General features: G+C 41.2%; 1 protein-coding gene and 1 long non-coding RNA gene across 4 annotated transcripts; one reads left to right on the top strand and one right to left on the bottom strand.

The window, feature by feature from the left end:
- On the bottom strand, positions 1 to 25032 carry LOC106488317 (protein mono-ADP-ribosyltransferase PARP12-like). 2 transcript variants are annotated; one of them, XM_067304905.1, is made up of 13 exons: positions 24698 to 25032; positions 22103 to 22235; positions 15299 to 15551; positions 14826 to 14894; positions 14113 to 14214; positions 13076 to 13199; positions 11884 to 12049; positions 9947 to 10067; positions 9311 to 9407; positions 8753 to 8831; positions 4774 to 4904; positions 2691 to 2842; positions 1 to 2051 (listed from the first exon to the last, which is right to left on the bottom strand). In XM_067304905.1, the coding sequence occupies exons 1-13, from the start codon at positions 24994 to 24996 to the stop codon at positions 1768 to 1770; spliced, it is 2010 nt and encodes a 669-aa protein (XP_067161006.1). In that variant the 5' UTR covers positions 24997 to 25032; the 3' UTR covers positions 1 to 1767. The 2 variants fall into 2 exon arrangements, with proteins under 2 accessions (XP_067161006.1, XP_067161013.1); XM_067304912.1 differs by lacking the exons at positions 1 to 2051; positions 2691 to 2842; positions 4774 to 4904 and adding an exon at positions 6096 to 6246.
- A 55-nt stretch (positions 25033 to 25087) lies between these two features.
- On the top strand, positions 25088 to 27025 carry LOC106488816 (uncharacterized). Of its 2 annotated transcripts, none has more exons than XR_010885648.1 (3): positions 25088 to 25169; positions 25862 to 25928; positions 26777 to 27025. It is a non-coding gene; the product is annotated as an uncharacterized lncRNA (long non-coding RNA). The 2 variants fall into 2 exon arrangements; XR_001293291.2 differs by lacking the exon at positions 25088 to 25169 and adding an exon at positions 25385 to 25688.
- Positions 27026 to 27355: the final 330 nt, after the last annotated feature.

Below are 27355 nucleotides of genomic sequence, written 5' to 3'. Positions count from 1 at the left end.
TAAAAGTGACTGAAAATACATTTTATTTGCAAATATGGCAAAGCTCATAGTGATTCAGGAACTCTACAGGCAAAGTGAAAGTGAGAGATTTTAAATATAATAAAATCTTCCCCTTTTTCTGTTATTACTGATGAATGTTTTCATTTTGTTCTAAAACAGTTATTGCAATAAGTTTTCCTAGTTTTGTACGCTTCCTCATCCTCTTTGTAACTCATGAACTTTGGGTAGTACATGGGTTTTACAGACTTGTGTTGAAGATAGATAGAAATAACTGGGAGGCTACTTGTTTTACTGAAAAACTTATCTGAAAGCAGAAATTACTCCTTTTTTGCCCTCAGCAACAGTTTTCCTCTTATCAGCTGGACTGCCTCAATAAGACAGAGGGAAATCATCTTTGTACAGAAGGTCTTCAATTCAAGGGAACTTACAATTCAGTAGAAGCTCTACATCTTTTCCTTGTGGGAAAAGAAAAAGCATTTAACAATAAAAAAGGGCTTAACCACCATTAGTAGGGTTGCACATCTCTGATGAAAACAAAGCAAAATAAGTTTATCTAAAACCAGACCCAGACAAACTGTATCCAGGATGACCCACAACAGGCTCAAAACAATAAGAGGAACTACGCTTGGCTTAGCATTGTCAGTGAGTTCTCACATAAATGCAATGTAGGCTACAAAACACAGATGTAAAGTACTTTAGGACAGCCAGTTCTACCACTGGCCTTGAGAGAAAATAACTGTTAGCTCATTACCTCTTCTGGTCATTTAATACTTCTGGAAAACAAAAATTAATGTATACACATAGGACAGAAAACATCAATGCATCTTACAATGTTACTCCTGTCCTACAGCATTTGCTAAGAAGTTGTTCACATTGAGAAAAATATGTGGTCGCATTCATTTTAAAAGCTGGCCCGTATTGTGACACAGCCTTTACATGCTTATGGCCATTAGCTGCAGCCAAATCAGCAGATTCTAGGACAAGCTTATTCCTAGACTGTGATTTCCACAGTTTCAGTTCTGCCTTCCTATTACTATATAGGTCCAGAGCAAGTTACTGCAGATCTGCGAAAAGAATTTTTCTAATCTGAAGAGTAGCTGCCACTGGACAGTTTAAACTTCTCCACTTGAGAACGTACAATATGAGTTTAAAAGAAGCTTTTTATTTTTTGTTTTACTATTTTAAACTTGAAACTAATACTGGCATTAACAAACAGCATTTTGAAAACTAAGTCACATCATTTTTAAGTACTTTGACTTGCTTAGAATTGTGACAGAAGAGAGCATCAAGAACAGCAATATTCTGCACTGAAAGGAATCTTCAAGACTCCACAAAGCCCTCAACATTGCAAAACACTACAGGAACCTGAGAACCACTAAAAATCTGTGAGTTTTCTTAAAAACTACCCGAGTGTAGATTTTGCTCTTAACTGAACCTGTATGTAAAGAGAAATCCTCTTTACCTATTTCCAAGAAACTGTTTACAATTATTTGCCTGCAAAAGTCACAAAATTCATTTTTCCCATCCCATGATTCTGATTTTTCTGCTGTGGTTATCCAAATGTCTACTAGATTTGGGTAAGAAAGAGGAGAAGACAAGTTGATGAGTCTCTTAAATACAACATCTGTTTTCCAGCTCTCTTCAGTATGGAAGTTCTTCAGATAAACATTCAAAAGCGGTGTATTAAAAAAAAGAAGTCACTAAGTATGAGAGCCCTTGAGTAATAGGGAAAATAGGATGAGGGATACAAACTGCTCTCATCCTTCTCTAAGACATGATACATTTTTTTTCTGCTTCCTTATACTCTATTAGATACTCTGGGTAAATCTGGTATTTTTCAAAGACAACAAAAATGGAGGGATTTAACACATTGTCCACACAGCTGTCATAAAACTGAAGCATATTGGAAGACTTGGGTGGGGGGCGAACGTAGCTTGCATTGCCTTCAACAAAATCTCCAACCAATACACGAGCCACAAACATGACGGTTGGTTTCACTGCAGGTTGACAGTATTCATGGGAATAGGAAGCATCTCTAGCAAAGTAACTTCCTAGAAAATGGTAAGAAAAGATGGTATAAGGAATGAATATATAGCAACAGTGAAAACTGAGTGTTCCTTCATTTTTCAGAAGGTATTTGACCCAACTTTCAGGTCTCCTCTTACTCAGTCTACATACTACCATAGAATTTTTTACAAGAGTCAAAGGGTTTCACCACAGAATTTCTATTCAGAACTTGCTAGTTTAGGAATAACTGAAAAACAAACAAACAAAACCCAAAACACTACAGGCATGTGTGTTATTATGAGAGGGATAGAGAAGCAAGCAAGAGGACCTTCCACGATTATATTGAGGTAATTCATGTCCTTCCAACTCCCTGCCATGGAGGCTAGCAGCCATTTCTCCAGCAAGTTCCAATTATGCCCTTGAGTCCTCAAGAAGTCCCACCTACAGCAACAGAGGCTTTTTCAAATCCCTAAATTAATTCTCTCAGAACCTTGAGAAAAGGCATTGCCTTGCGTAAGGCAAATTCCTGTCCTCTCCAGATGGAATGAAAATCATAATACCAATTCCTGCGCTCTGTATTTAAAGACAGTCCTTCAAAACATTGACTGCTCATCATGTACCCTTAGGGGACACTCCCCTTAGGGGAGCCTAAGGTCTAAAACCCGCAGTCACTTCCTACGTACCCTTTCCATAGATTGTTCCATTGGTTCCACAAATTCTCCAGTCAAAGTTGTGATTGCAGATGGCTTCGAGGAAGGAGCTTTTGGTACCATGAAACAGGAGCCTTTCATCTACTTCCTTCCCTCCATTTTCCTTCTTCATCTGCTCCTTTTGCCTAACAGAAAAAGGCAGTGGGGAAGAAAGTTGTGGAAGAAAACGGAGGAGGGTTTAAAAAAAAAAAAAAGTTCCTAAGTACATAATGTACATGTAAGTATCAGCTAGATGAGATTTCCAGTCTGCTTTCTCCTCTCTCTCTTTAGGCAGACTAGCAGTGTGACAAACAATTACAAGATGAGCAATATACTGATACCACTGTCCAGCAATTCTAGATAAATTCACTGAAGATAGCCAGAATTAAGCATCAATACTACTACAGTCCCCCCCGTCTCAGTCTTTTTTTCCCCTGCAGGGTCTTACTAGTTCTGCTTTCCTGTCTCCTGTCTTCCCACCCGCCCTGTCCCAAACTCCCTCTGCAGAGTGGGGTGGTGGTAACTGCAGAGCCTCCCCAATCCAGCCATGGGGAAAGACTAGAGGGAAGTTTTCTTTGCTCCTCTGGTGAACTAAAACTGCCACACACACAGGGCCAGTCATCCTGCAATTGGACAGGGCTGTGTTGAGATGGGGTTTCTGCCTTGGATGTCCATTCCTAACAAACCCTGTATTACCTTTGCTGTTGTAACCCTTCCCCAGCTCTGAGCTCCTGGCCCCTCAGTGAGATCAGTTCAGCTGGGGATACAGAGGCAGGAGAGAAACTGACCCTTCTGTCACCACTAAAGACCTACATCATTTAGTCCAGGGTCAGCTGATGTGCTATGACCAGTACCAAAAGAGGAATCAAACAATGGGAAGATTCAGCTAGCATGTTCCATTACTACTTCACAGCATTAAAACCTCCCGCAGATTTTCAGGAGCTATTTAAGTGGACAAGACAGTAATATTCTTCAGCAAGTGACCAGTTACAAAGTAAACATTGCAGGGGAGAGGGGAGAACCACTCCAAACTGAAAAAAGCATAAATGAAGAGTTAAGAACAATGGACTGAGATTTGCTCACTGAGAACTTAATAGAAACTTTAACTTCTGTCTGCTTAGTTTAAAGGTCTTGGGGGTGGGGAGGGGACAGAAAAGCACACCCTGTTATATGCTTTGACATGTTTAAGTTTTGTTAGATGTAAAAGTTTTATGAAGTTATTAGACTGACTTTGTGGGTTGAACCACTTTGCAGGTTAAAGTATTTCTTTGAGAAATATTTTTCCTCTTCAATACCATTCCATACAGTCTTTGAATATTTCTATTAAATATCTGTGTTTTTGCTTTAAAATATACAACCTGCTATGAAACAGCAATGGCTCATTGTTTTTATCTGCTACGAAATGAACTTGAACATCATCATTTACTGCACTGGTGCCAGCTCAAATCTATTGGTATCCAGCTTGACACAAGTATCAGCAATTCAACATTACTGATACAGATGTTGAAAACCCCAAAGGAGCTCTGGGACTCAGAGATCATTGATTTAAAGCCCGAGGATTACATCAATAAATACTGGCTTCAGTAAACAAGGTACTCAAACCTGTGAAGGAGCCTTAAAAGATCTGGCTGGAAAAAAAGAGGGCCCAAGCACCTTTGCCCCCCTTCTTTTTTTAAAATAAGTATTTCATATACTATAATGGATAAATATTTGTAACAGAGCACATGTGCAGCAGGCAGTTACTGTTCAATCACAGGGACAACACACTACTCCACATCACTGTGTGCATCCTCATTCAATCCTGTGTCATTTATGTCTTTCTGTTCCTCCCCGCTACAACTTCTAAGGAGTCGTGCAAAGGTAGCCTCCCCACTGCATAAAGAACATGGCATTTTCTGGAAGGTCTTAGACTAATAGGACTTAGCCACTTAATTTCACTTCAGAAACTGCCCCTAAGAAGTAAACACAGGTCAAGTTTAAAGCACAAGTGGTAACCTCTTTCCCTTCTTAGAAGTAGGCATAGAAGACCAGGCCTTGGAGACTCCCTCCCCTTAGGGATGGCAGAACAAATACGAACCACTGAAACACTTTCCAGAGGGACGGATTCTGAATCCTCCTTATTCTATGGACAGTGTAGCTTTTCATAGTCTTCTCAAACATCCTCTGTATTCTGTTGTATTCAGAGGATGTATTAGTGATCTCCACTGCCTATAAAATATAAACCAGAGCAAAAGAATACATAAAGCTTCAGTTAGCTCATAACACACAAAAGCCTAATTAAAGCAGCTTTACTTTCAGAAGAACTCCCAAACTAGACTTAATAGGGGTTAATTTAGTGCTTTAGATTGATGTGAATAATTAGGACAGACAGTTAATAAGTAAATCAGCATGTCACTCCTGCTCCACAAGGACACCTCACCTCTCTTCTAGAAGGACCCTGAAGGTATAGAAAGGGTCAGTTAAATGCTTATCGTGTCCAAGTAAGAGATAATACCTGTAACAATTTAAATCGCAGTGAGAAAGTAATCTTAAGAAAACCTGACTGATTAAGAACAAAAGATGTTAGATAACATTTTCATTTGTACCCAGTCATTTCAGGGAGTTTTGGCTATTAAAAATGAAACACACAAAATATATACAACCACCCAGCATCATAGTTCTTTAGCTTTTCAAAGTTAAAACTTGAAAAGTCACACTTAAATACAGATTTAAGAAGCTAAACAGCTGCTTAATTAAACATGCCTACTCCTTCGCTAAAGGAAACAAAGCCTACATTTATCAACACTTTTCCTGTTTACAATCTACCAAAAAGTTTAAATTTTCTCCAACAAAAAGTTAATGCAAAACATAATTAAAACATGATTTGTGCTCTTTTGCTTGCTTATGTCATGCATAAATTTGTCAATTTTATCTCCAAAGTAATCTGTGTCTTCAGTCTTCTAGAACGACCACTTATCTTCTGTAAACTAGATTGAAAATGCATAATGCTGGCAGAAAGATGATATTTGGTAACACTTCTCAGTTTATTGCTGCCTAAGCCAAGTGGGATTCAAGATGACTTAAAGTGAAAAGCCCAACATCCCATGTACCAAAGATGTATTTTAGGAAGGAAAACTATGATCATCCTAGGAGTTAACATGAAACCTACACCTTAACCTGTTTGTCACAAACTCCACTCCTCCAAACTCAAAATGATTTTAGAGAGGACAAAATAGGACTTCACAGCTGCATACAAACGAAGAAATTTTTTTCCAGACACCATGCCCAGTTTGTGCATTAAATACTTGAACGAAGAAGAAGCCTATCACAGGAAAGTCTTACAAGGATATGAAGAATTATAAGAATAAAGTCAGCTGCACAAGGAAGAATTACTTCTTTGGATTTATTAAAAAGCTTTTACAAAGTTGAATGATACTTCCCATGTAGCACTCTATCTCCTATACAAGAATATTTTGCAAAGCCACTTTGCAATACATCAATCAATCTGGATGAGTGAGGATTTATTATCTGCATGCTCTGTGATACCACACATCAAATTCTTCACCATCACCTATCAGATGAAAATTATATCAATATATTTCAGTACTACATCTCTTAACTACACATATAAAGTTCTTATTAGACTACAAAATATGCTTTTACTTTTATGTTGCATCTTCTGCTGAGGAACTGTCACCTTTCTGGGTGAAACAGAGGGTCAGCCACATGGTACAAGGCCTGATCCTGTAAGACAGGTACCTTAATTATCTTTTAATATGATGGCTCCCAAGCAACAAAGCCAGTTCTCTTGCACCAAACTTTGTGGGTTCATTCTTATTTCCTCAGAGATGCATCCCCTGCTAATAAAGGGGAATGCCACATTGTTACTTCAGCTTGATACTTTGTAATAATGATACTATGTGATATCAAAGTTTGATATCTTCTTAACATAGGTCTTGGAAGTTGTATGGCTCATATTAGTCGGGTTGACCCAAGTAGGGCTAATGTTTATGAACTACAAAGCTAGACTCTTTCTCATACATCAACTCCCATTCTTGTTACAGCACAGCAATCTTTGGCACGCATGTCAGACTTCAGCAAAATAGCAGCCACACAAGGACCAATCCGCTGACATAAAAGCATACTGCCTTTGCTGCACCCATTTCTCAGTTCTACATTAAAGAGAGAATTTAAAACACAGCATGAAGTTCCAGGACTAAAGGCTTATCAACTACAGTTTCTACTTTGTCTGTCAAACAAAGATAGAAGGGATTCACACCAATTTTCCAATTGGTGTTACCAATGTCTAACATGTACTTCATATACTCTACACTCTATAGAATGGTTTATGATTCTAAATGATTTACAGATTAACACACTGCAACACTCAAAATAAGCCATGCTACCAAAGCAGAGCTGCTCTTTTTAAACAAGGAAGACTTTCTCCCTATCTCATATATGTTCCTTTTTAAACGGATCACTTCCAGCGCAGCAAAGTTTGCCAGGATTATTTGCCAGTGTTTGAAGAGAAGGGAATTCATCAAGTTGTAATTGTCAGATGTTATGACGGTCACCACAGGCATCCAAAATCCCAGTCAGTCCCAATATTACCTACTGCAAAAACACATGCTTCGAGTCCCAGAGACAATACTTAATCTAGCCCAGGCTTTGATTCCTAATTCTGAAAGGTACTACTGGCGTTGTCACTTTTTAAATACAGAATTAACTTCTCCTTTCATATCAAAGACACTCAGTTTACAAGTTAAGAGACGGTTTTCTTAGGTGCCAAGTCAGCAAGCAAATCGGGCTCTAAGAAACAAGATGATCCTTCTATTTCACACATCCCCACAAGTACCAGAGATACCATGGATCTGTACATCGAATTACAATTGTATTTAAGCCTCTCACTCACTTCAGTGACTTCAGAAACACCTAAACAAATGGACTCAACTAAAATTTAGACTGAAATTTGCAGAGAAAATTAGGGAAGCAGGAAGTATGTACAACTCAGAGATCTAATAAGAATGGAGGTACTCGTCTTCCTAGCACTCCTTTGAAAAATTCCAGCTTAAGTTGGAATTATGCTGCTTAAAAAAAGGTGTAGGTACCAGATTCCCACACAAACTCTTACTAATTAAATCAGCAGGTGCTAGGTATGTGACACAATCTGGAAAAAATACTTTTTTGACTAATTGTGAAAAACAGGTTTTATCTACCTGGAAGGAGCTAATCTACAGAACAAATGACCTGAGCTTTAACCTACTGATTTTTCAGCAGGACTGTACTTAGATGAATTTGCTACACACACACATACAAACACACACACACACAGAACCAGATACTGGTATTCCACTGAGTAAGGCATAATCCAACAGAAGAGGGTAGTCAGGGTAAAATGAAACGTTCAGTACAAAGCAGAATAACAGAAGCCAGCCTATGGAAGTTAAGAAGTGGTATTTCTAGTTCTCATGCTACTCCCAATAAAACTATATTAAGAGACCACTGCAAATATTTTTAAATACTATTGGCAATAATTCTTTACCTCTGCCATTCTTTGAGGCTATGGTCTGTGCTCAGATCTGTGGCGTGTGTGACAGTGCAGGGTGCCATCTCTAGAGCATGTAGAGATTCACTTTTCTAGCTTTCCAGGCCAAACCTTGTTCATTAACAACCATGACAGTATTCTTATTGTATGCCTTTATAATGGTCTATGCAGACAGGGTTTGGTCTCAGCCCAGGTTCTAGTGAAGAAATACATACTTCACAAAATCCACTTGCTTAACTAGTCCACCTGTCTAAGTCAAGCCATTGCTACATTTTTAACAGTGGATTTTTTTGTCCTGAATTTGTGTTTTTGCATGTAGATAGATGCTTAAAAATGCAGATGAAGTAAACAAGAGTTTGGCACCTTTTCCAGAAGCTCTTAGGAAATCATCTAGATCTTTAGCACACCCACCCAAGAAACCATCCTTGTCCCTTTTTAGCATCTACCCAGTTGTGATTGCTTCACTTAAACAGTGCCCCCCTTTGTATGATGCCTTTTCATCAGAATTACAAAGAGGGAAAAAAAGGGATACCTTATATCCCAACTCAGGTAGTGCAGATTGATCCCAGTGGGCAGGACAGGTTTGATTTGGAATAGAAGAATCCTTTTGTCTGTTTGCAAACAGAAAAAAAAATGAGATGATGTTACTAATTCTAGTCCTGCTCTGAGCTTTCAAATTGGCAGTATCCCTTTTGGTCAGTTCCTACCATCTCTCCCCAGAAATATCCCCCCCCCCAATAAACAAAAATACCCCCCATACCCCACAAAAAAACTGGAAAACAGACTCATTCGGGGAGCTGGGCTTTGCATGCTGTCATTCAGTTGTCAGTCCTCTTTCATTTGCTTCTTTAAGAAACAATTGTCCCTCACCAAACCCTGCAAACTGGGGTACATGGAGTAACTAACAATATATCCCAGAAACCAGGTGATGCACCAAGCAGGCAGAGTTTGTGGTACGCCTTCTGTTCAATCAAGTGGATAGGTTTTCTTCCATCAACAGTTGCACTCTTTGCACAATTACTGCTAACTGACAGCCATTTTGCCTTACAGTTACTTCTGACAAATGACAACAATTTAGAAGCATCATTACCCTTTCTTTATCTTCTCCACATCTTCAGAAGACACAAACTTTGGTCGTCTGCAGACCCGTCTTCGAGTTCTAAAATGGGTATTTGTCTGGGTCATTTCTTGAGGGGAGGAGGGAAGGAAAAAGAAAAAGTCATGAATGAGTCTAGAAGGTGGAGTTATTTATTAAAGACAGCAGGTATTCATTAACGAAAAATGGCATTTTCATTGTCAATCCTGTCTGCTGAAGAACAATTATACAAAGCCTGTGCAAGCTTCCCGTCCTTCCCTATAACTCCTTTTTTAAACCTGTGTCTATCTTGTTTGTTCCCTTATACATTAATGTTCTTTAAAAGTTACTCCAAGAGCATAGAAAGATGCTTGATTTTTCATTTTACCATTCACATGGTTACCTGACTTTACTTAAAGAGGTTTATCATGACTTGGTACAGTATCACCTGATTTCTGCTCCTCTGTGAGCCTGGATAGAGTAAAGGAGTAAGGGGGAATGTTAGTTTTGTAAGGAATTTCCTCTGGGCCATCACTACCTCACTTCTCCTTCCAGTGAGTGAATCTGGTAAACTTAGTGAAAGAAGGTGACCAGGATAGCTTGCAAGTTAGTCTTTGTCAAGCACTGCATAGCAGTAAATGAGAACTGTACCTTTAAAATTGAGCTCGTAATGATGCAAGCCAGCCTGGAAAGATATAGTGGCATCTGGATCTGCTAGATATGAATTTTCCAAAATATCAGATGCTGGTGAGTTCGTCTTACCCCCTTCTCCCTTTAGGATAAAAAAAAAAAGAGAGAGAGAGAGAGAGAGAGAGAGAAAAGAAGAATGACTAAACATGGTCAGGCCTAAACACTGGATAACTGTTTTTACCAACACAATGGTAACAAAAAAGCAAATTCCAAATTCTGCAGGTGAAAATGATGCAATGCACACAGTCTTAAGCAGGTAAATAAAATGTCTGATTCCTGGACACAGTTAACGTAAGGCCAAAAGACATAAAAGAGAAGGAAAAAAGTGTGAAGGCCAAAGACATGTGGACATGAGTGAAAATAATAAGATTCTCCCACTCAGATTTGGTTGAGATTGTAGCATCCAGGAGAAAGACAGACCTCAAGGTTAGACACAGACATTAGATGCATGAAGAGACTCACGTAGGAGTTATGTAAGGATGGGAAGTGAGCAGTTGCGGTGCAGGCTCACAGGATGAAGACTCTTGGCTTTCAGGACCTTTTCTGCTGGCTAAGGACCATGAGGAGGCAGATTCAAAGGAAGAAAGACAAGACAAGACAGGATACAGCAGAAAGAGCAGAGGGGGATAGAAAGAGAAAAGACTGGGAAGGACAGAACAACAACAGCCTCGCATTTCAACCATACCAACAAATGCCTAGGGAATCAATATTGTTATGCATAGCAGAGAATTTCTGTTCTCCTTTCCTGGCTGTCTTTTAGGAATATCCAGACATACAAACTCAATAAATGTCTTGCAACAGAAACCAAGAGGCAACACTGGGTTTTTCCCTTTGTTTTTTATTACCCTCTTTGGTTTGGGTAGAGGGAAAGAAGAGGGGAAAAGAAGGATGAAGAGGAATCCACCCAGAACTACTGTGGCTTGAAGTGTGATTACCATCCACTCATAACATACAGATAAACACATAATTGGTAATGACGTACACACATGTATCCTATTTAGATTTCTATAACAGGGGTGGTTCACTAGAGTACAAAACAATGTAAAATATGAGGGTATGCTGATGGAGATGCTTTCCATTTAAGCTGCCATTGGAAATCAAGGCCCACCACTGTCAGAACCACTGCACTTACCTTCTTCCCCTGCCTACTTTACCCCTCCCCTGGATCACCCTTGTGTTCTGCCAGCACAACAATTTGTGCAGCTACACTATGAACCAGATGGGGGAAAACTGATCTGCCTAGGAGGGAGGAGAGATTCCTTCTTTATTTCTTTTCCTGAGTTTTTCAGACAGATTACTCTCCCATCCAGGAAGATCTGGCCACCCAAGGACAAAGACAACACTTGGTCTGAGAGAGCAACTCCCCCTGCATCTCCCAGGGAGCAGGACAATACTTAGTTAGAAGAGAGGCAAGACTACTTCCTGAATAAATTAGAAGGCAATGTATCTCAAGGACAAGTGTACATGTTAAATCTGTGTAGAAGCCATGGACAACTCCAAAAGGGAATCTGACTAGAGAAGCCATCATGAACCATCAGCAGCAGTCTGATGAAGAGAGGGAATTTCACTTTCCTGCATTCCCCAACAAGATCTTTGTCAGGAAAGCAGTTATAACAAGTCATCCAGTTACAAGTAGGGACAACTGTTGGTATTTAAAACTCAGTATAAGGAGATTAGACATGTTCCTGCCCTTCCACTGTGCCATCATTTTATCACATTTGTTATGAACATCTGTAGCTTCACTACCTTGTTTGACACTCTGTAGAATATAAGCGCAAGTATTTACTTAATTAACCTTGCTTGACTAAAGGGGGGTTGAGGGGAAGAGGTGTCACACATTGCTTCAAGAGCAATTCAAAGCACAGGATGAGGTAGACATGCACAGGATGCGGACTCACTTGTTCTCCATATTCAATCCACTGGCCTTGATCATCTTTCCAATACCAAATCCATTGTGTGGTCAATACAAACGTGGGTTTTGTCACAGATGATGGCGTAGAAAGGCGTCGAAGTGAAGAACCACTGCAAGTCATCGTCTGGAAATTAACGTTCTTATCTGCTACGCTGTAAGGACAAATTCAGAGGTTTATAGAAGTTAACAGTGCATATTTTATTCTCTAATACCTGGTTTAGGCTGCAGCAATTTTCTTTAATATAATGCGATTGCCTGAAGTTATTTAGGCCCAAAATAAGAATACTTTTCTGCAGCATGCATGAAAACTGCTTCCAGTCTTCAGGACTGAACTATGGCCTGTGAGAGACTAAATGTCATCTCAATCTCTAGCCAGATGTTGTGCTGCCAACCTTCCAGACAGTCTGGGGCTACATGCATAATGTAGCAAAAGGCATTTTTTGCAATAAATAAATGAACACAGTAGTGTGGTTACAATTTTTCTCAGTAGAAAAAACAAAGTTGGTAAATACTTGACTTGAATTTGCCAGCAAACACCTGTGGCTTATTAACTGTGTTCTTTTTCTGTGGTTACAGGATGCAGCCACAGCTGTGAGTTCTGTAGACAGCATTCACAGCTTGAGCTGCATGGGCTTTTACGTCTGGAAAGCTTGAAAAATTAACTCTTCCTGCTCAGGCAGAAAGACTTTGAAAGCAACCTCCCCTTGGGAATTTTGCTTATGATTTGCACCATCCAGCAGCCTACTCAAGCAACAAACCAAAATCATTTGCTGTCTGGAGAGGCAAGGGCCAACATGACCATGCCTTTATATCAACTGTTGTCAAGAGGCCCAAAAGAATTATTACAAATAAATTATCATTAATTATCTAAAATATTGCCCATAAATTCTCAGCACTTAATTTCAGCCACATTTTACTACCCTATATAGAGTTTAAAGTGCAAAGTATCGACATGTTATTCTATAGATGACAAAAAATGGGTGGTATTTCCATGCAGTTACTTCTTTTATTTTTCTGTTTTTAAAGAACAACTCTCATTTTGTACATCCCTCCAGATTCTGAACACCTCAGTAATCAGAGATTATGGAGGCCATGCATCTTTGAGAAGAAATCAGTTCCTCAGGGGCTCAACCATACCACAGCACTTGAAGCAAGCAGTCCAGCCATCATTATTATACCTGCTGTTTTTTGGGTCACAATAGGCCTTTTCAATTTCTTCCATCATGGAAAGGTCATTCCAGGTGATCCCGTTATATACCTGCCATCGATATGGCAAATGGTAATGAATCAGTCTGCATTTATCTGCAACAAGATCAGACATAATCAAGAGCTCTGCAATCATAACACAAACTGAGAGCAAGATGAGACAAGAAAAAAGGAGCAAGCACTTTTTACACTCTTCTTTGGCCTTATCTCCTGGGCTTTGCTGAGAACAATAAAGACAGTTCACTGAAACTAGAGATATGTTGGAATAAAAGGGGATGTTTCTGCAGTTACACCGAGGAAAGCAACATAAGCTCTCATCTTGCTAAATATATTTCAAAGAAACCATAACCTTCTCTTTGCTGAGACACTGCCTTGGCAGCTGGGAGAGCAGTGCCACAGAAAGGAAGTTGATGTCTGTGTGTCACACCACCATGTCTCTCATTTTCCTGGACCCCAATTATTGGCCACTGTCAGACATGGGATGGACTAGATCCATCATTAGTTTAGCTAGTACAACTACTCTGTATTAAGATATTATACCACCTCAGATCACTTTTTAAAGGACTTAATGGGGAGACAATATGGCTTGTATCTGACGTATGTAAGACAGGAATGAAGGATGACATATTGTTATTGATCATCACTAGTGACAGTGTAAGACCAGTTCTTAAATTGATCTACTATTCACAGACAGTGTAACAGTTAACACTTGAAGGGTTCTTGCCACAGAAACATGAGCAAGGCCTGCCCCCTCAGCATAATTGAAACAAGCTATAAATGAGTCAGCTACAGAGGAGAGAGGGTTTATATGTATCCACTTGACTTTCCTCTGATTATCTTTGCAGTTCTGACACTGTTCAATAGTGACTTGGAATCAAAGTGAATCAGTGAGAAGGCACAATTGCCAATGCCAACGCTCCAAATTCCACCATTAGTCTGAACCATCAAAAAGGCTGTGTCTCTGCAGACACTGCTCTCCAAAGACAACATTACTTTTGATAAGGCTTACCTTTATGTTTGCAGTACTTCCGGACATAGAACAAGCATATCTCATCACACTTGTCTACTTTTTTGTCCTTTGAATCTTTAGCAGAGGAATCATCTTTTTTACCTACAGGAAGAAACACATCAATCTATTTCCCCTGCCAAAAACAATTCCAAGAGAAAGACGCTGCATTTGGCATTTCATCCAAAAAATAGCTAGGAGTTGATTGCAGCAGCCAAGTTAAGAGCTTTCACGATGTGACTGTCCCTGCATAGCCCTAACTCTTGCAGTGAGCTTTAAAGCCAAGGCCCTTATGCTTTGGAGGACAGGAGATTTAATAGTTCCTGTTCACAAACTGGAACATACCTCAAGACAACCTCTAAACTTACAACAGTACAGACAAATCTATTCCTTGGAGAGAGAAGGTGAGGAAAGATACCACACACATAGATACAATTCTGTCTCCAACTCATGGAAGAAAGCATTGCATCCAGAACAGTTCAGAGATCAATCCCAGACTACTCCCCAGACTGGACATACGTATGCCATTGCAGTTCAATGCTTGAGCAGAAATCTCAACACTCCTCTGCAGGCTGACTAGTTCTATGGCTTTCAGCATATGCTAAGGTAAGCACGTAAACTGCTCCAACAACTACAGGGAGCTGTATGGCTGTACAAAACCAAGTCCCACTGAACACAGCTGCTCTGAAGACTGGAGGGTTAGAAACCATGCATACCTTCATCTCTGTCTCCCCCTCCTGTTAGCTGCTGGTGTTGCCTCTGACCAGGTGCACTGCTACTGGGATCTGCAAGAGAAGAATGAATGAATAGCCCTGCTGGACCAGATCCTCAGCTAGCTGGTACCATACCGATTTCTGTGTTGAGGATCACATCCGTCACACTTGTATTATTTTCCACTCTACTGCTGATTTGACAGATCAGCAGTTACAGTTACAAATCCCAGCTAGTCACAATTATCAGCAGTCACTCAACTGCGATTTTGTATATAATAGTTTATGCAACAGTAACACAAGCTCTCCCTCCTAAGTTACTCAGCCACTGCCATTTTCCCTCCAGTGTCTCTTGATTTGTGCTTTAGCACTCAAAGAACAGAAAGGATGATGGGTTTAGCTGTGAGGTAAGGAAAGAATGGCTTCTACCTCTGTCAAACTCAGAATCCTATTTAAACACAGTGTTTCTTACAACTTACTTTTCCCCTTCTTCAGTTCCTTGTTGAATTCCACATGCTTGTGATCACATATAGTCTGGAAGTTCGAAGCTGTCTTTAAATCGATCCCACCAGTTTCCAACACACGCAATTCATGGGCACTCAGGAGGTTGTGAGATCTCTTGCACTGAAGAAATCTACATTCCCCTCGGAGAAAGTGTCGACAAATATGAAGCTTGTTGCAGTTGCTTTGCTGGGCACAGGTACCTTTCCCTTGGTTGTAAAATTGGCATACCTAGAAGCAGGGAAGAAAGATGCCATATGAACTCAAAAAGCATGTTAAAATCAGTAATTTTTTAAATTCATTCTATACACATACAATTTCAACAGCAGAAAAACTACGACTAAATGGCATACGTTCATTGCAACTTCTGTAATCTGGGCAGATTTCTTGTGGGGAGGAGTAGGCATTTTCAGCTGAATCATGCATTTTTGAAGTTGCGCAGAGTTGTTTCAAAGAAAAAGGAAAGAGCTGATCCAGCAAGCATTCATTTTTGGCACTTCTGAGCAAGATAGTTTTTCTAATAATAACCGCCTAATTTACAGTCATTCTATATATAAAATAAAGAGAAAGAAGAGCAAGCCCACCCTTGAAAACATTTATCCTGTGTCACATGGGTATTATTTTGTGGAGGAGAAACTGCAGAGGTCCCTATTTGTAAAGCACACTCTGCACTGAAGACCTGGACTTCTAAAAATGACAGGAAGTATGCTGTGAGATTAGAGTACGCGTGGAAATGCAATGCACTTTTTTATTCCTCTACTCACTTAACAAGAGACACGCAATGAATTGGACCCAGGGTAGAAACCGTACACCAAAAACTCCTTTGTATTCCTCAGTGAGCACCATAGCAACACTTCTGCTCCAGCAGCACAGAGGAGCAGCCTATTGCAACAAAGCTGCTTTGAGGAGGACACACAGCTTTCTTGCAGGCAGTCCCAACATCATAGGGGAACTGCCACAGATCTCCTCCCAACCCCTCTTCCAAGCAAGAGAGACAGTTTCTATGCTGTGTTGCAACTTAATATATATAGATCTATATATCAATTAGGGAATTAGACATCAGTGTGATGGTAGTGTTTAAAAGATTGGCAATTCAGGCCAGGTTCAAACTTCAAAACAATCTTTACTGGATTGATAATCATTAACAAAAACATTGTCAAAAGTTAGTTCTTAATCACTATCAGTTAGTATCACTACGTGTACAAAATAAATAGTGTTATGTGTAGGGCTTTTGCATGTGACTAAGAACCACCTGTACGCTCAGCTACAGTGCAAAAGAGAAACTGATTTGTTGAAATTAGTTCAAATGATGCCTATACATTTGGGATCTCTAAGGTCAAGGGGTAACAAGTGCAAAGGCTAAGGTCAAAATTCCCAATGAGACACACACACAGGCCATGATATTCATAAATTCAGATTCTTACTGACAGAAATAAACAGGAACGTGACAGGAACATGAAAATATAAGCATACATATTTTGTGATAGTGTTCCTTAAAAATAGTTACTGGTAAAACAAGATTTCTACTACAAGCAAAAAACTGTATCTTTAAGTCATTTAAGTAATTTAGCCACTCTCCTCTGACAAAGGGGTCCCCCAGCATTTGGAAGATTATCCAATTACCATTTAGAGGAAATAGAATTACAGCAAGGATAACTGATGAAAGATGGAAGTCTCCTAGAACATTAAGAAAACAGAAAGAGTGTGAGACAGAGAGCTTCACTTTCTCATTTGTGTAAAGTAAGGAGAATTATACCTGTCCTTAAATTTTGTGGTGACTGGATTCAAGGCCCCTGGTGTCAGGTTTGGGCCTGCTTTCCTTCCTTTCTTTTCTTCTACCTCTCTCACCTCCTTGCTATGTGCAGACCCCAGTATTATATGAAAAACTTACATTGGTTCTAATGGAGTCTTTTTAGATTTATATGGGTTAACAAATGGGTCTCTTAGCTTAAGAGCTCTGTTTGGGGCAGTATTGGCAGAGAATGAAAGACTTCTGTCACTCCTGATCTGAGTCAGGGGACTGGCAGATGGCTCTTTCTCCTGGGAACAAAATGGAGACTTCAGAGAGCCTTGGAGGTCCCACCCAGAGCAGGATCATCAAGAGCTAACAGAAGCTCTCCCTAGCTCTTTCTAGGTACTGGATGGTGTCCACAGAAGGAGAATGTATCATCATGCCTGGAAGGAGAATTGCATTATCATGCATTTCCATCACATAGGTGTGTGACTGACCAATAACCCCTACAATGGAAGAAGGCTCAGAGGAGATGGCCAAGGGTGAGGTGCACATGAAGCTCAGGAATAATGTAGGATGCGGCTCATCAATCACAGCTGTTGCACGGAGAACTGACTTTCTCTCAAAACAAAGGGGATCAGAGGATGACCTTCCTGTTAGACTAGCAGCTGTATCTGTTGAGTGGATCAACTGCTATTTCTTTCTGGGTTGATCAAAAGAATGTGAATGTCTCCCTGAGATAGCCAGACCAGCATGGGGGAAGTGTATACGTGGCTCAGCCCAACACAGAGTATATAACCTGAACAACTAACAACGAAATTTCGAAGAGAGCAACAGGCTTGAGCTGGCTTCAACCCACCTATTCCTTCTTGGCAACTGGGGACGCCCAGCATCGTGATGGTGAGCATAGTACAGAGTCCGGTAATGGCAATCACATTGGTATTGTGATTTAACTGCATATTGCAATTGCTATACTTTGCTAAGTGTATACACTTGCATTGTGATTTCAGTATATTGCTGTATCATTCTGCTAAATCAAAAATCCCGTGTAACATCAAATATCTTCAAAGTAAACTTTAATATTAAACATTGCACTCTCTGTGTGTGGAATATCTAAAAGAACCTGGTCAGAGAGTACTGAACTCTGACAAGGTGTTACAGTCCCTGAGCTGGCACCAAGAGTGTCCAATTGATTCAGAAGCATTTGAGATTGACTGCTGATCAAGTCCATTCACTCTTCTTTATTGCTAACAGCTCCTGTCTGACTCATCCTTAGGCACAGCGGCGCAAACCTTACTGTTTAACCCTTGAAGGTTCAGATCTGACCCTCTGCTTCAGCCATCATGGCTGTGAGTCAGTGGATTGCCTGGGTGCAAGCTGGGAGCTTGTACTGTCTTACAATAGTCCTTAACAAACTTATCCTAAATTGGCCATGAGCATACAAAACCACATAACTGAGGCCATTTTAGTGATCACTGATGGCTACAGTCCTTGATGGTTCTTGGTTGTTGAGGGAAGCAGAAACTGAAGTGGGTTGTCTTCTTTCTTCCCCATCTTTCCTCTCTCATTGTGGATGCTCTATGTTCCTCTGCCCCCTCCCCAAAATAAAAGGGGGTGATCTCATCTTGACATGTTATTTTTGGGATCAGGACTTCTTCTGGTTTTGCTTATTCTGGTGGATTATCCTGGTTCCACCAGACACCCTTCCCGCCTGCTCTGCAGGATTATTTTAGTTTTACCAGATATTTTATTTTAGTTGTACCAGATATCTTGCAGGTTTTACTACTTCTACATGTTTTCCCGCACCCTGTTTTTGCAACTATATCACAACCCTCCATTTGTGGTTATGGCTATTACTTATACATTTAAGCCTAGCTGTATCACAGAATACTTTTAGTGGTGTTACAATGTTATAAAATGCTTACACACTGTTGCAGGTTATGCTATTTTAGTCTTCTTATGTCTGCATTCAAGGCAAGCAAATACTACCTGATCTTCCTTAATGGGTGTCTACTTCACAGGTGCCAACAGGTCTCTGCTTTGGCTACAGCTGTCTATCCCAGTGAAAGCACACAACAGGCTGTGCAGAATGTCATGGAGGGGAAAAAAAGCTCTATATTCATTCTGGGAGTGAAACCGCATGCTGATAAGCATTGGTACATGCCTTGCAACATTGCTTAGTTGCTGCAAGGTCTAACAAAGTTACAGATGCAGAGGATTTCTCCCAGCTAATGCAGTGTCCCTCATTTATCTACTCCACAATTTCAGGTAAGTCCCTTTATTTCTCTCTCCTCCATTTTCCACCTTTCTTCAAGCAGAATGTGGAAAGGCTCATCTTCTACCAAGCCCTCTAAGATCTATTGATCATGAACATATTCAAGGGCTAGGCAATGATAAACACTCTTGTAAGAGATGTTCTGCAACTTCTGCCACTGAAGAACTCAAATCTTATGCCAGTGCCAAGGGTTGGCCTTCCTCAGCAGAAGTATTGCTGTTTTGGGGGATTCTGACACCACTCAAAGTATAACCTTCATCCGAAATGTATGTGCCACATCTGAACACCTACCTAACATAACAACAAAAGTTAAAACTTCACAAATGCAGTTTGTTCCCCCCTCCCCCCCAAGTGGAGAACACTGTTCAAGTCAGAGTTGAAGACACAAACAGTTGGTCTAGTATCCACTCGAGAGAGGTGATCAAGCACAAACTAAGAGCTGGAATATAAACTTACTCAGTGGCTCCTTGATTCAAAGGTGTAATATAGGTCTCTGGATATTTCTAGGAAAACTTACATCAATGCCTTCTTAACAGGTATTTCTCCAACCCAGTCTCTCCCCCTTAACTTCAAAGTCCTCTCCTTCCTTCTGGATACTGCTGCCTCCAGGAACACTGTCAACGAAAACTGGAAGCAGAGAGCAGTTTGCCGTGCAGCCTGAGGCTGGTTTAAGAACTAACAAAAAATTCTTAAGATCGTTATTTCAGATACCGGTTTTGGGAGCTAGAGCACAGGAACTGCTTTTGTGCTAGCACATCTTCCTGCTCAAGAGAGCAAAAAAGAAAAGCAGTTGAACTACAGAAGCAGCTAAAAGCTGGAGAGAGCACTGAAAATACAACCATTTTGTATGGAACATCCATTACACAAAATATCACCTATGGTTATTGGAGATACCAGCCACATAAGTTACAAAGTGAGACTCCCAGGGACTGAAAGACACTCAATGAGGTTGAGGGCATTTTTGTAGAGCATCTAGGGGAAGATGCGTAAGAAACTGATGTTAGTAAGCAGGACTGAGTTTTTACCTGGGAACTTCAGAATAAACTACTGAACCAGAACAAAGTGCTTGTTCAATTAAACTAGTCATCCATTATTAGCTGCACCAGGAAAGCAGGCTGCCCCTTGTGTTTGCCAGGAAATAGAAAAAGGAGGGCCAGACAGAAGGTAGGGAAAGTATTAAAAACCTGATTTGGGGCACTGTTGTGTTTGATTTCTGACCCTGCACACCAGCCCAGTTCACAGAAGACAAAAGTTTTGTCTGAGGTCTCCACACATGCCGCGTGCCAGTGCACACACAGCCAGACAGCATTTCTAAGCAAGAAACAGCAAAGTTGGCTTTCACCCTGCCCTGCCCCCAGTTCTCAGGTTCATGAACGGCATACATCTATCAGTGTTTTCCACTGTTTCTGCTATTTTACTCCATAATAGGAGTTTAATTGCTCTATTAGAGGCAATTAATGATGGCTTCCAGCAGTGAGAGCTGAACAGACCTATAGATAAAACACTTAAGAGTTATATCAATAAACGATGGTTGTTACTACCTGCTCTTTACTGGCAGTAATTAAACAAGAAAGAGTTCAGTTTTAGCTGTAGCTGAGCTGGAGGAAGACATTGCTAATCCTTTTTTGTTCATCACCTCCATACTCCTTTAATCTGCCAGCACAACTTATGTATTTTAAAATGCTACAAAAATTGTTTTATTCTGTCTAAATCCAGCACTGTGACAGAAGGGAATAACACAACAATATAACTGTTATCCAACAGTATGAGGAGCTTATAACCTCCAAAAGACAATGGTAGCAAGCAGTACTGTGGTAATCTCTTAACCAGGACCAGTTGTAGGTGGAACAGGATACAGAAATAGCCCTGCCTTGAAGGTAGCATTGCTGTTATACACTGACACAGAACTTGAAATTGGATGATTTAGCCAGATTTAACAACATCAATCACTTGTACACAAACCAAACAAAGGTTGCTTTGTAGGAAATAATGTGGGAAATTAACTGAAACTCAGTGCAAGAATTTGGAAGGAGATTTTACACAAAATTTACTGCAGTCACTTGGTCATTTTCTCATAGATTTCACTCACTCTCTCACACTCCCAAACACCAAGATGTGCAGGCTTATGTAGTCTGGCCAGGGAAAGGGATGCTGGCTTTCCGGTCTTCATCATCTCTTGGGTAAGAACCAACATTATTGATAAGAAACAACAAACTGTTTTTGGACAGGTGTTTTATACCATCTAAGCCTGTAAAATTATTGTGATTTTTCACCTTAATCTTGCTTACATCACCCTCTGTAAATCTCTGGTGAAGTTTCTAACATTTCTGTTGTTCTTTCCTTGTTTTGGGTAACATTACAGCTACAGTCTGTCCTCCAGTCAGGATAAGAGGCACACAAAACATGCTGTAACTTTACTGTGAACTTCCTGCTGTCAGAGGGCAGGCCTGCTGGAGAGTCATATGTGACGTGGCATTATCAGAGCGTGGGCCTCTTGGCCTTGATGTAAACAGCACACTCCTCAGTGTTGTCCGGTTTTATTGCTGTCATGCTTTTGGTTATCAATACATGCCACTTCTATAACCCTTACTCAATATTGGTTCTTCTGGTGCTCTCACACACAGCTGTTCCCATTCATATGTCGTTCAGGCTAATCTTATTATTTCTGTTACAAATCTTAACAGCTTGACATTGAGATCAGACCTTCACCTTCTCTCTTGTCCTTTCCCATTCTTAACTAACAAAAACTTCCCTTAAGAAATCAGTACAACTCACATCAGGGAGGAGAAAAGGGTCATTTTGGAGAAGCAGTACTCGCAGCTCATACTCATTGAGACCAGACAGCTCATGGTTCTTTAGGACCTTTTTGTTCTCAGCAGCGTTGATGTCATGGCAGTACTTACAAGCCCTACAAGAAAACAGACAGAAGTATCAAATTGCTTACTTCTTCAGTTAGGTTGATTTATAGAAGCACCTACACAAGGCACAGCTTGGAAAAAGCCATACAGAGATGGTTTGACAAAAGTCTCTGTGAACATTTAGATGGCCTCTGTTACCAAATCAACTACAGAATGGAGTACACAGCAGAATAACTCCGTGAAATATAATAGCATTATTTTCCCCATTTTAAACATGGACATGGCCAGATCATTTGACAAGAAAGACAGCAGCCAACAACAGACTTGAAGCCAACTTTGACTACTCTGCACTTTGTTTCTCTCCAATATGAAGCAAGTCACACAAACCTTTTTCCTTTTTCCTTCCCTTTGGAAGAAAAGCTAATTTAAGAGAATATACATCAGTGATGGTGGCAGTTGCAACAACCTTAATTTTGCGAACATAAAAGGTTGTTGTCCTAGTGAGAGACTAACTGTAAAGAAGCAACAGTTTGAGAGCCCCAAACAAAAAGATAATGAAGCTGAACCCAACACAATTTGTTATTCCTGTTGACTGGGAATAGAGCTTCTGTAAGTCTCACTCTTCAAAAGCATGATCTGTTACAGCCCTAAGACTAGACATACTAAACCAATAAAAAAAATTAGTCACCTATCACTGCTAGGACTCCAGTCTCTCTTATGCTTGTCCTCTTGCACTTTAGTTGAAACTAGAAACTCTTTTGAAACTTCTGATAACATTTTTACCTCATGCTGTGTCTCATCCAAAGCTTCTATACAGACTTTTATGCAGACATTCATTTCTCCTCCCACTATCAGTTGGGCACTTTGCTTTGCAAGCAAATAAATAAAAATGCAAAGTCTGAAGGGGAAACTTGCCATATTTGGTCCTGAGAAGTGATCTTCTAGCGATCCTAGACTCTGTAGACACTGGATTAATGGCTACAATGGTAGCAGAGCTACAAGGTATTCAAGATTAGAGCCATCAACGATACTCTTTCAGAGTTAACTTCAGATTCCAACAACAGTTGCATTGACCACTAAACCACTTGAGCACACATTTCTAAGTCAAAGGCTGACAGAGCTCACAAGTAGACTGATAGCAGATCAGGTCGGTTTAATAATATATCGAAAAAAGAACCTGAAAAGTTTCTCATCAGACACAAGTTAAAACCAGTTTGACTTGACGTCAAATTGCACTAACTTCATTAAACAGGAAGACCTACTTGCGATGTTTTTCTTTCCAGAGATTCTAAAACCAAAAAAGATGAAAGATCTGGAAGCAAGGTGAGATTATATTTTATCAATTAAAAAAGATCCTCTATCTTGATCCACCTGGTAACTGATCCATTCAACACTATTTCTGTCCCCTTGTTTTAATCACCCCCCCCATAAATATGCTCTCAAAGGTGTATTCTTCCTTTATTAGTTATTAACATGCATAAAGTGGATTTTAAATGTTTAGCAATATCGAGAGGACAGAATGCCTTGTCTTTTCAGCATTATGAAGCGAATCACTCAGTAACACATTTTTGTTCACTTGAATTAAAGTGTGAGAGCCTCCATGCACTTAAAGGTATTTGTAACAGTTAATCATATGTAAGCTTTTCATTTTACTGAGTCAATACAGTAAAGCCAGAAAGAATAATAAAATTTTAGCATCCTATAATGCTTTGCTCGTACCATTCTGAGCTATGCATGGCCTTTCCCTTCCATCTCCTTCAGACTGGGGTGCACAATGAACTATTATTCTGGGGCAGATGATCAGGGATCTGGCGTGGCATCAGCGTGTTACAAACACTGCCGCAGAGCAAGACACAGGGTTTTGGAGTATGAATTAAAAATTCTTTTCCAGACAGAGTTCAATGGTGCTGTTGGTTCTCAGTGAAAAGCTTTTGATTGCCCTTTCTGCATTTGTTTTTAATTTCCCTGTCTTTACTGTTATTATTTATTTTAAACTACATATCAACTGTGGTTAGCCTGGAAGAAAAGAAATGCCATCCCTAGAAAGACTGTGTGGCCCAACCTTCCTGCATTTTTTCGGTAAGTCTAGAAAACCGAGACTGACATAAGCGGGAGATTAAGTACCGTCTCTGACAGGTATGGCTGTAAGCGGAGCAGTGACTTTAAGCAAAATTAAGTGGTTGTAAGTTTCTAGATTAAAAACAGATGGTACGTAAGCACTTTTTTTTTTCTTAATAAAGAAATACCGGTACGTTATTTTCATCCAGATTCTAGTGGACTCGGGGACGGGTGCGGTGGATAGACGGCTTTAATGAAAAATCGCAGTAATGACCAAGAAAGACTTCGGAAAACGGAGCCGCCGCGGTGCGAGGAGACCCCCACGGGGGGGAGGGGGCTCCGCTCCCCTCGCGGCCGTTGGCGGCTCGCGCACGGCGGCACCGCCCCGCCAACCGCCGCCGCGACCCCCCCTCCCAAGGCCCCCCCCCCATCGGCGGCCACCCCCGGCGCTCACCTGGCCCCCAGGTTGCACCTGCCCATGAGGTGGAGCTTGCAGAGGTGCAGGCGCTCGCAGCCCCCGCACTCCTTGCGGACGCAGACCCGCACGGCCGACAGGGCCAGCACCCCCGCGGCGGCGGAGGCGGCGTCCCCCCGCCTCAGCACCAGGAACCGCTCGGGCCCCGCCGCCGCCAGCGTCTGCTCCAGCTGCTGCGCCGAGAGGCCGATGTGCTGCTGGAGCTCCGCCAGCCCCAGCCGCCCGCCCTGGGCGCACAGGGTCTTCGTGAGGAAGCCACACACTGCCGGGTCGCTCATGGTCTCCGCGCTCGCCTCAGCCCGACGAGACTGGACTACACGGGGCGGGAAGGGGCGGGTCTCCGCAGGCGTCGCCCGGCCGCGCTCCCGAAGGAATCGAAACTTGAAGGCGGAGACGGGCCGGGCTGCGGGGGGCGCAGCGCTCCTCTCTCCTCATAAAGCGGGTGCCGCAGGTATCAGAGAGAGCTGGGGGAGGAGGAAAGAGTAGGGCCGCCCCGCGCCCCGAATGAGCTTCCCCCAGCCGGGAAGGAGACAAACTGTGCTGGGGCTGGCCGCCGCCGGGGTGAAGAGAGGGAGGGAGCCGGGGGGCGGGCGCCGGCGGGGCCGCCCCGCTCCTCGCGGCCGCGGCTGGGAGAGCGCCGGGGCCGTCCCCCCCCGCCGCGTAACGGCCGCCTGCGCAGCGCCGCGGGCGGTGAGGGAAACCAGCGGGTTGTATCCGCTGACAACCACGGAAATACATGCAAAGGCGGGACTGAAAGTTGTTTGTCTGTCTGTTTGTTTTTTAATACCTGTTTTTTTTGTGTGTGTGCGTGTGTGGTTTCTGACGTTTGGCTTTGGCAATGAAGTGCTGCCGCCCTGCCTGCAGGGCACGTCATTTTCTACTTTTGTTACCGGGCATAACGCGCCAAGTGCGGATCCCGACTGGTCATTCCCCGCAGCACGTTCCTGAGTTACGCTGGTGCCCACTGAAGGTTTTCCTCGCTTTTCATCTACTAACTTCTCCTATCAGTATATGTGCGACACTAATATAAATGTAATACAGAGCTTTAAGCCTATAATGCAGGAAAAATGCATACCCAAGTAATACCAGTGTTTATGCAACTACTTTTTGCAATTGCAAAATTTGCAATTTTCATTCTTCCAGGTTGCCAGTTAGCTGCTAATCAATACTGTTTTCCACAGTTGTGTCCCGACAAGAGGGCGTGAAGCCAGTAAGTAAATAACTCCTGTTAATGTTGAGGTAGAGTTTGGGAGGGATTATGAAACTGAGGAGAAGCATGGCAAATATGTGAATCAGAAAGATATGAGAGGGAGGAGGTTGAGTGCTGAGTTCATTAGAGATGAATTTTGAGTATTCAAACTTTAAGCAATGTAGGCTTAAGAAGCAGTAAGTATCAACTGATCCCTCTGTACTGGGAACTTAACCTTGAAAGTAAAGTGAATGCCAAATTGTGTTGCTTGGTACTAGTGCTTAATCTGAAAGGCAAGCAAAACTACATAGTCAACAACACAGTCAGCACCACAATCAACAATTGCTATTCAGTTCATAGAAAGAGAAACACCTCAAAGAACTGGACTGATGTGTTCAGTAGTTTGTGGTTTTGCTGTTTCTTTCTTGAATGGAAAGTTATAGAGAGAACTTTTCAATGGGTGTATTTTTCCACATTTGCCTTCTTGCTATGATACTTGAACAAATGAAGTAATTTAAATAAAATGATAGAAAGAAAGGATAGAAAGAGGAGTTTACTGTATCGATTCTAGCTTTAGGAAAGTAAATTGATGGTTCTGGGCTGGTTTATGTTCTAGACTTGCATATGTGCATTATCAGGTTGCCTAGGATAATAAAACTCAGATCCATACTTGACATAGTTTTAAGACTGACTGCAAAGGTAGAAAATAGTTTAGGCAGTGAGCCAGCAGTTTTCGCTGCAAAGTCCAAACACTAGAGAAATCATGAATCAGGCATTTTAAAAAAGCCTTTCAGTCATATTTATTTGTCTTCTGTTCTTTTTTCATCTCATTCCCCTGAAAACATGCATTTGTGCATTAATCCACTCAGAAGTCTGAACTATGTGGGCAGAGGAACTTTATTGACCACTTTTTGGGAACAGTATAACATGTGTGGAGTGGGAAACTAAACTGAAGAACTCCAAGCAAAAAGAAGCTGCAGGTACCACCTTGACAAGCATTGCCCTGAAATCTACTTTAGAAGTGTTTTGGATCAGTCCTGGGAGAAAACAAACAAAAACTTTACGGGATTTATCCTGTCTCTTGGTATATTGTTCTGCAAATACAAATGCCCCAAATACTTGACCTCCTCACCATTTTCTTCTTCAAAGAGTACCTGTTTGTATGAAACAACACAGCTGTGTGAAACAGAAGGAATGGCTGTATGAGGGAGTCCCAAGTCAGTGTTCTTTTCACAGAGCAGTGAGTGATTCTGTCCAAAGATTTCAAGCCATTTTCGTAAAGTTAAGAACCGTAAAAAATGGCTAAGTTGATGTAACCTCTTGCTGTTGCTAAAAATGCAATCCCTATACCGCTCTTATTTCTGTTGTCCTCTGCTTCCAGCTGTAAAATCTCCTTGTTTGCCCTGGCTCTGGTATTCATCTGATTCCTTAGTAAGCCAAGTCAACTA

The sequence above is a fragment of the Apteryx mantelli genome, chromosome 1 (assembly GCF_036417845.1).
Source record: "Apteryx mantelli isolate bAptMan1 chromosome 1, bAptMan1.hap1, whole genome shotgun sequence".
In the NCBI taxonomy this organism is placed as follows: Eukaryota; Metazoa; Chordata; class Aves; order Apterygiformes; family Apterygidae; genus Apteryx; species Apteryx mantelli.
Note: the sequence above shows the minus strand (reverse complement) of the source record. Positions and strands in the feature narration are given on the sequence as shown.

What these genes read in the sequence shown, in the direction of transcription:
- LOC106488317 (XM_067304905.1), bottom strand. Translation starts at nt 24,996, where the DNA reads ATGAGCGACCCGGCAGTGTGTGGCTTCCTCACGAAGACCCTGTGCGCC. An exon ending in GGAACTGAAGAAGGGGAAAA is followed by an intron (nt 14,895 to 15,298) that starts GTAAGTTGTAAG and finishes CTTCTCTTGCAG; the next exon opens with ATCCCAGTAGCAGTGCACCT. An exon ending in TACCTGAGTTGGGATATAAG is followed by an intron (nt 4,905 to 8,752) that starts GTATCCCTTTTT and finishes TATATTTTATAG; the next exon opens with GCAGTGGAGATCACTAATAC.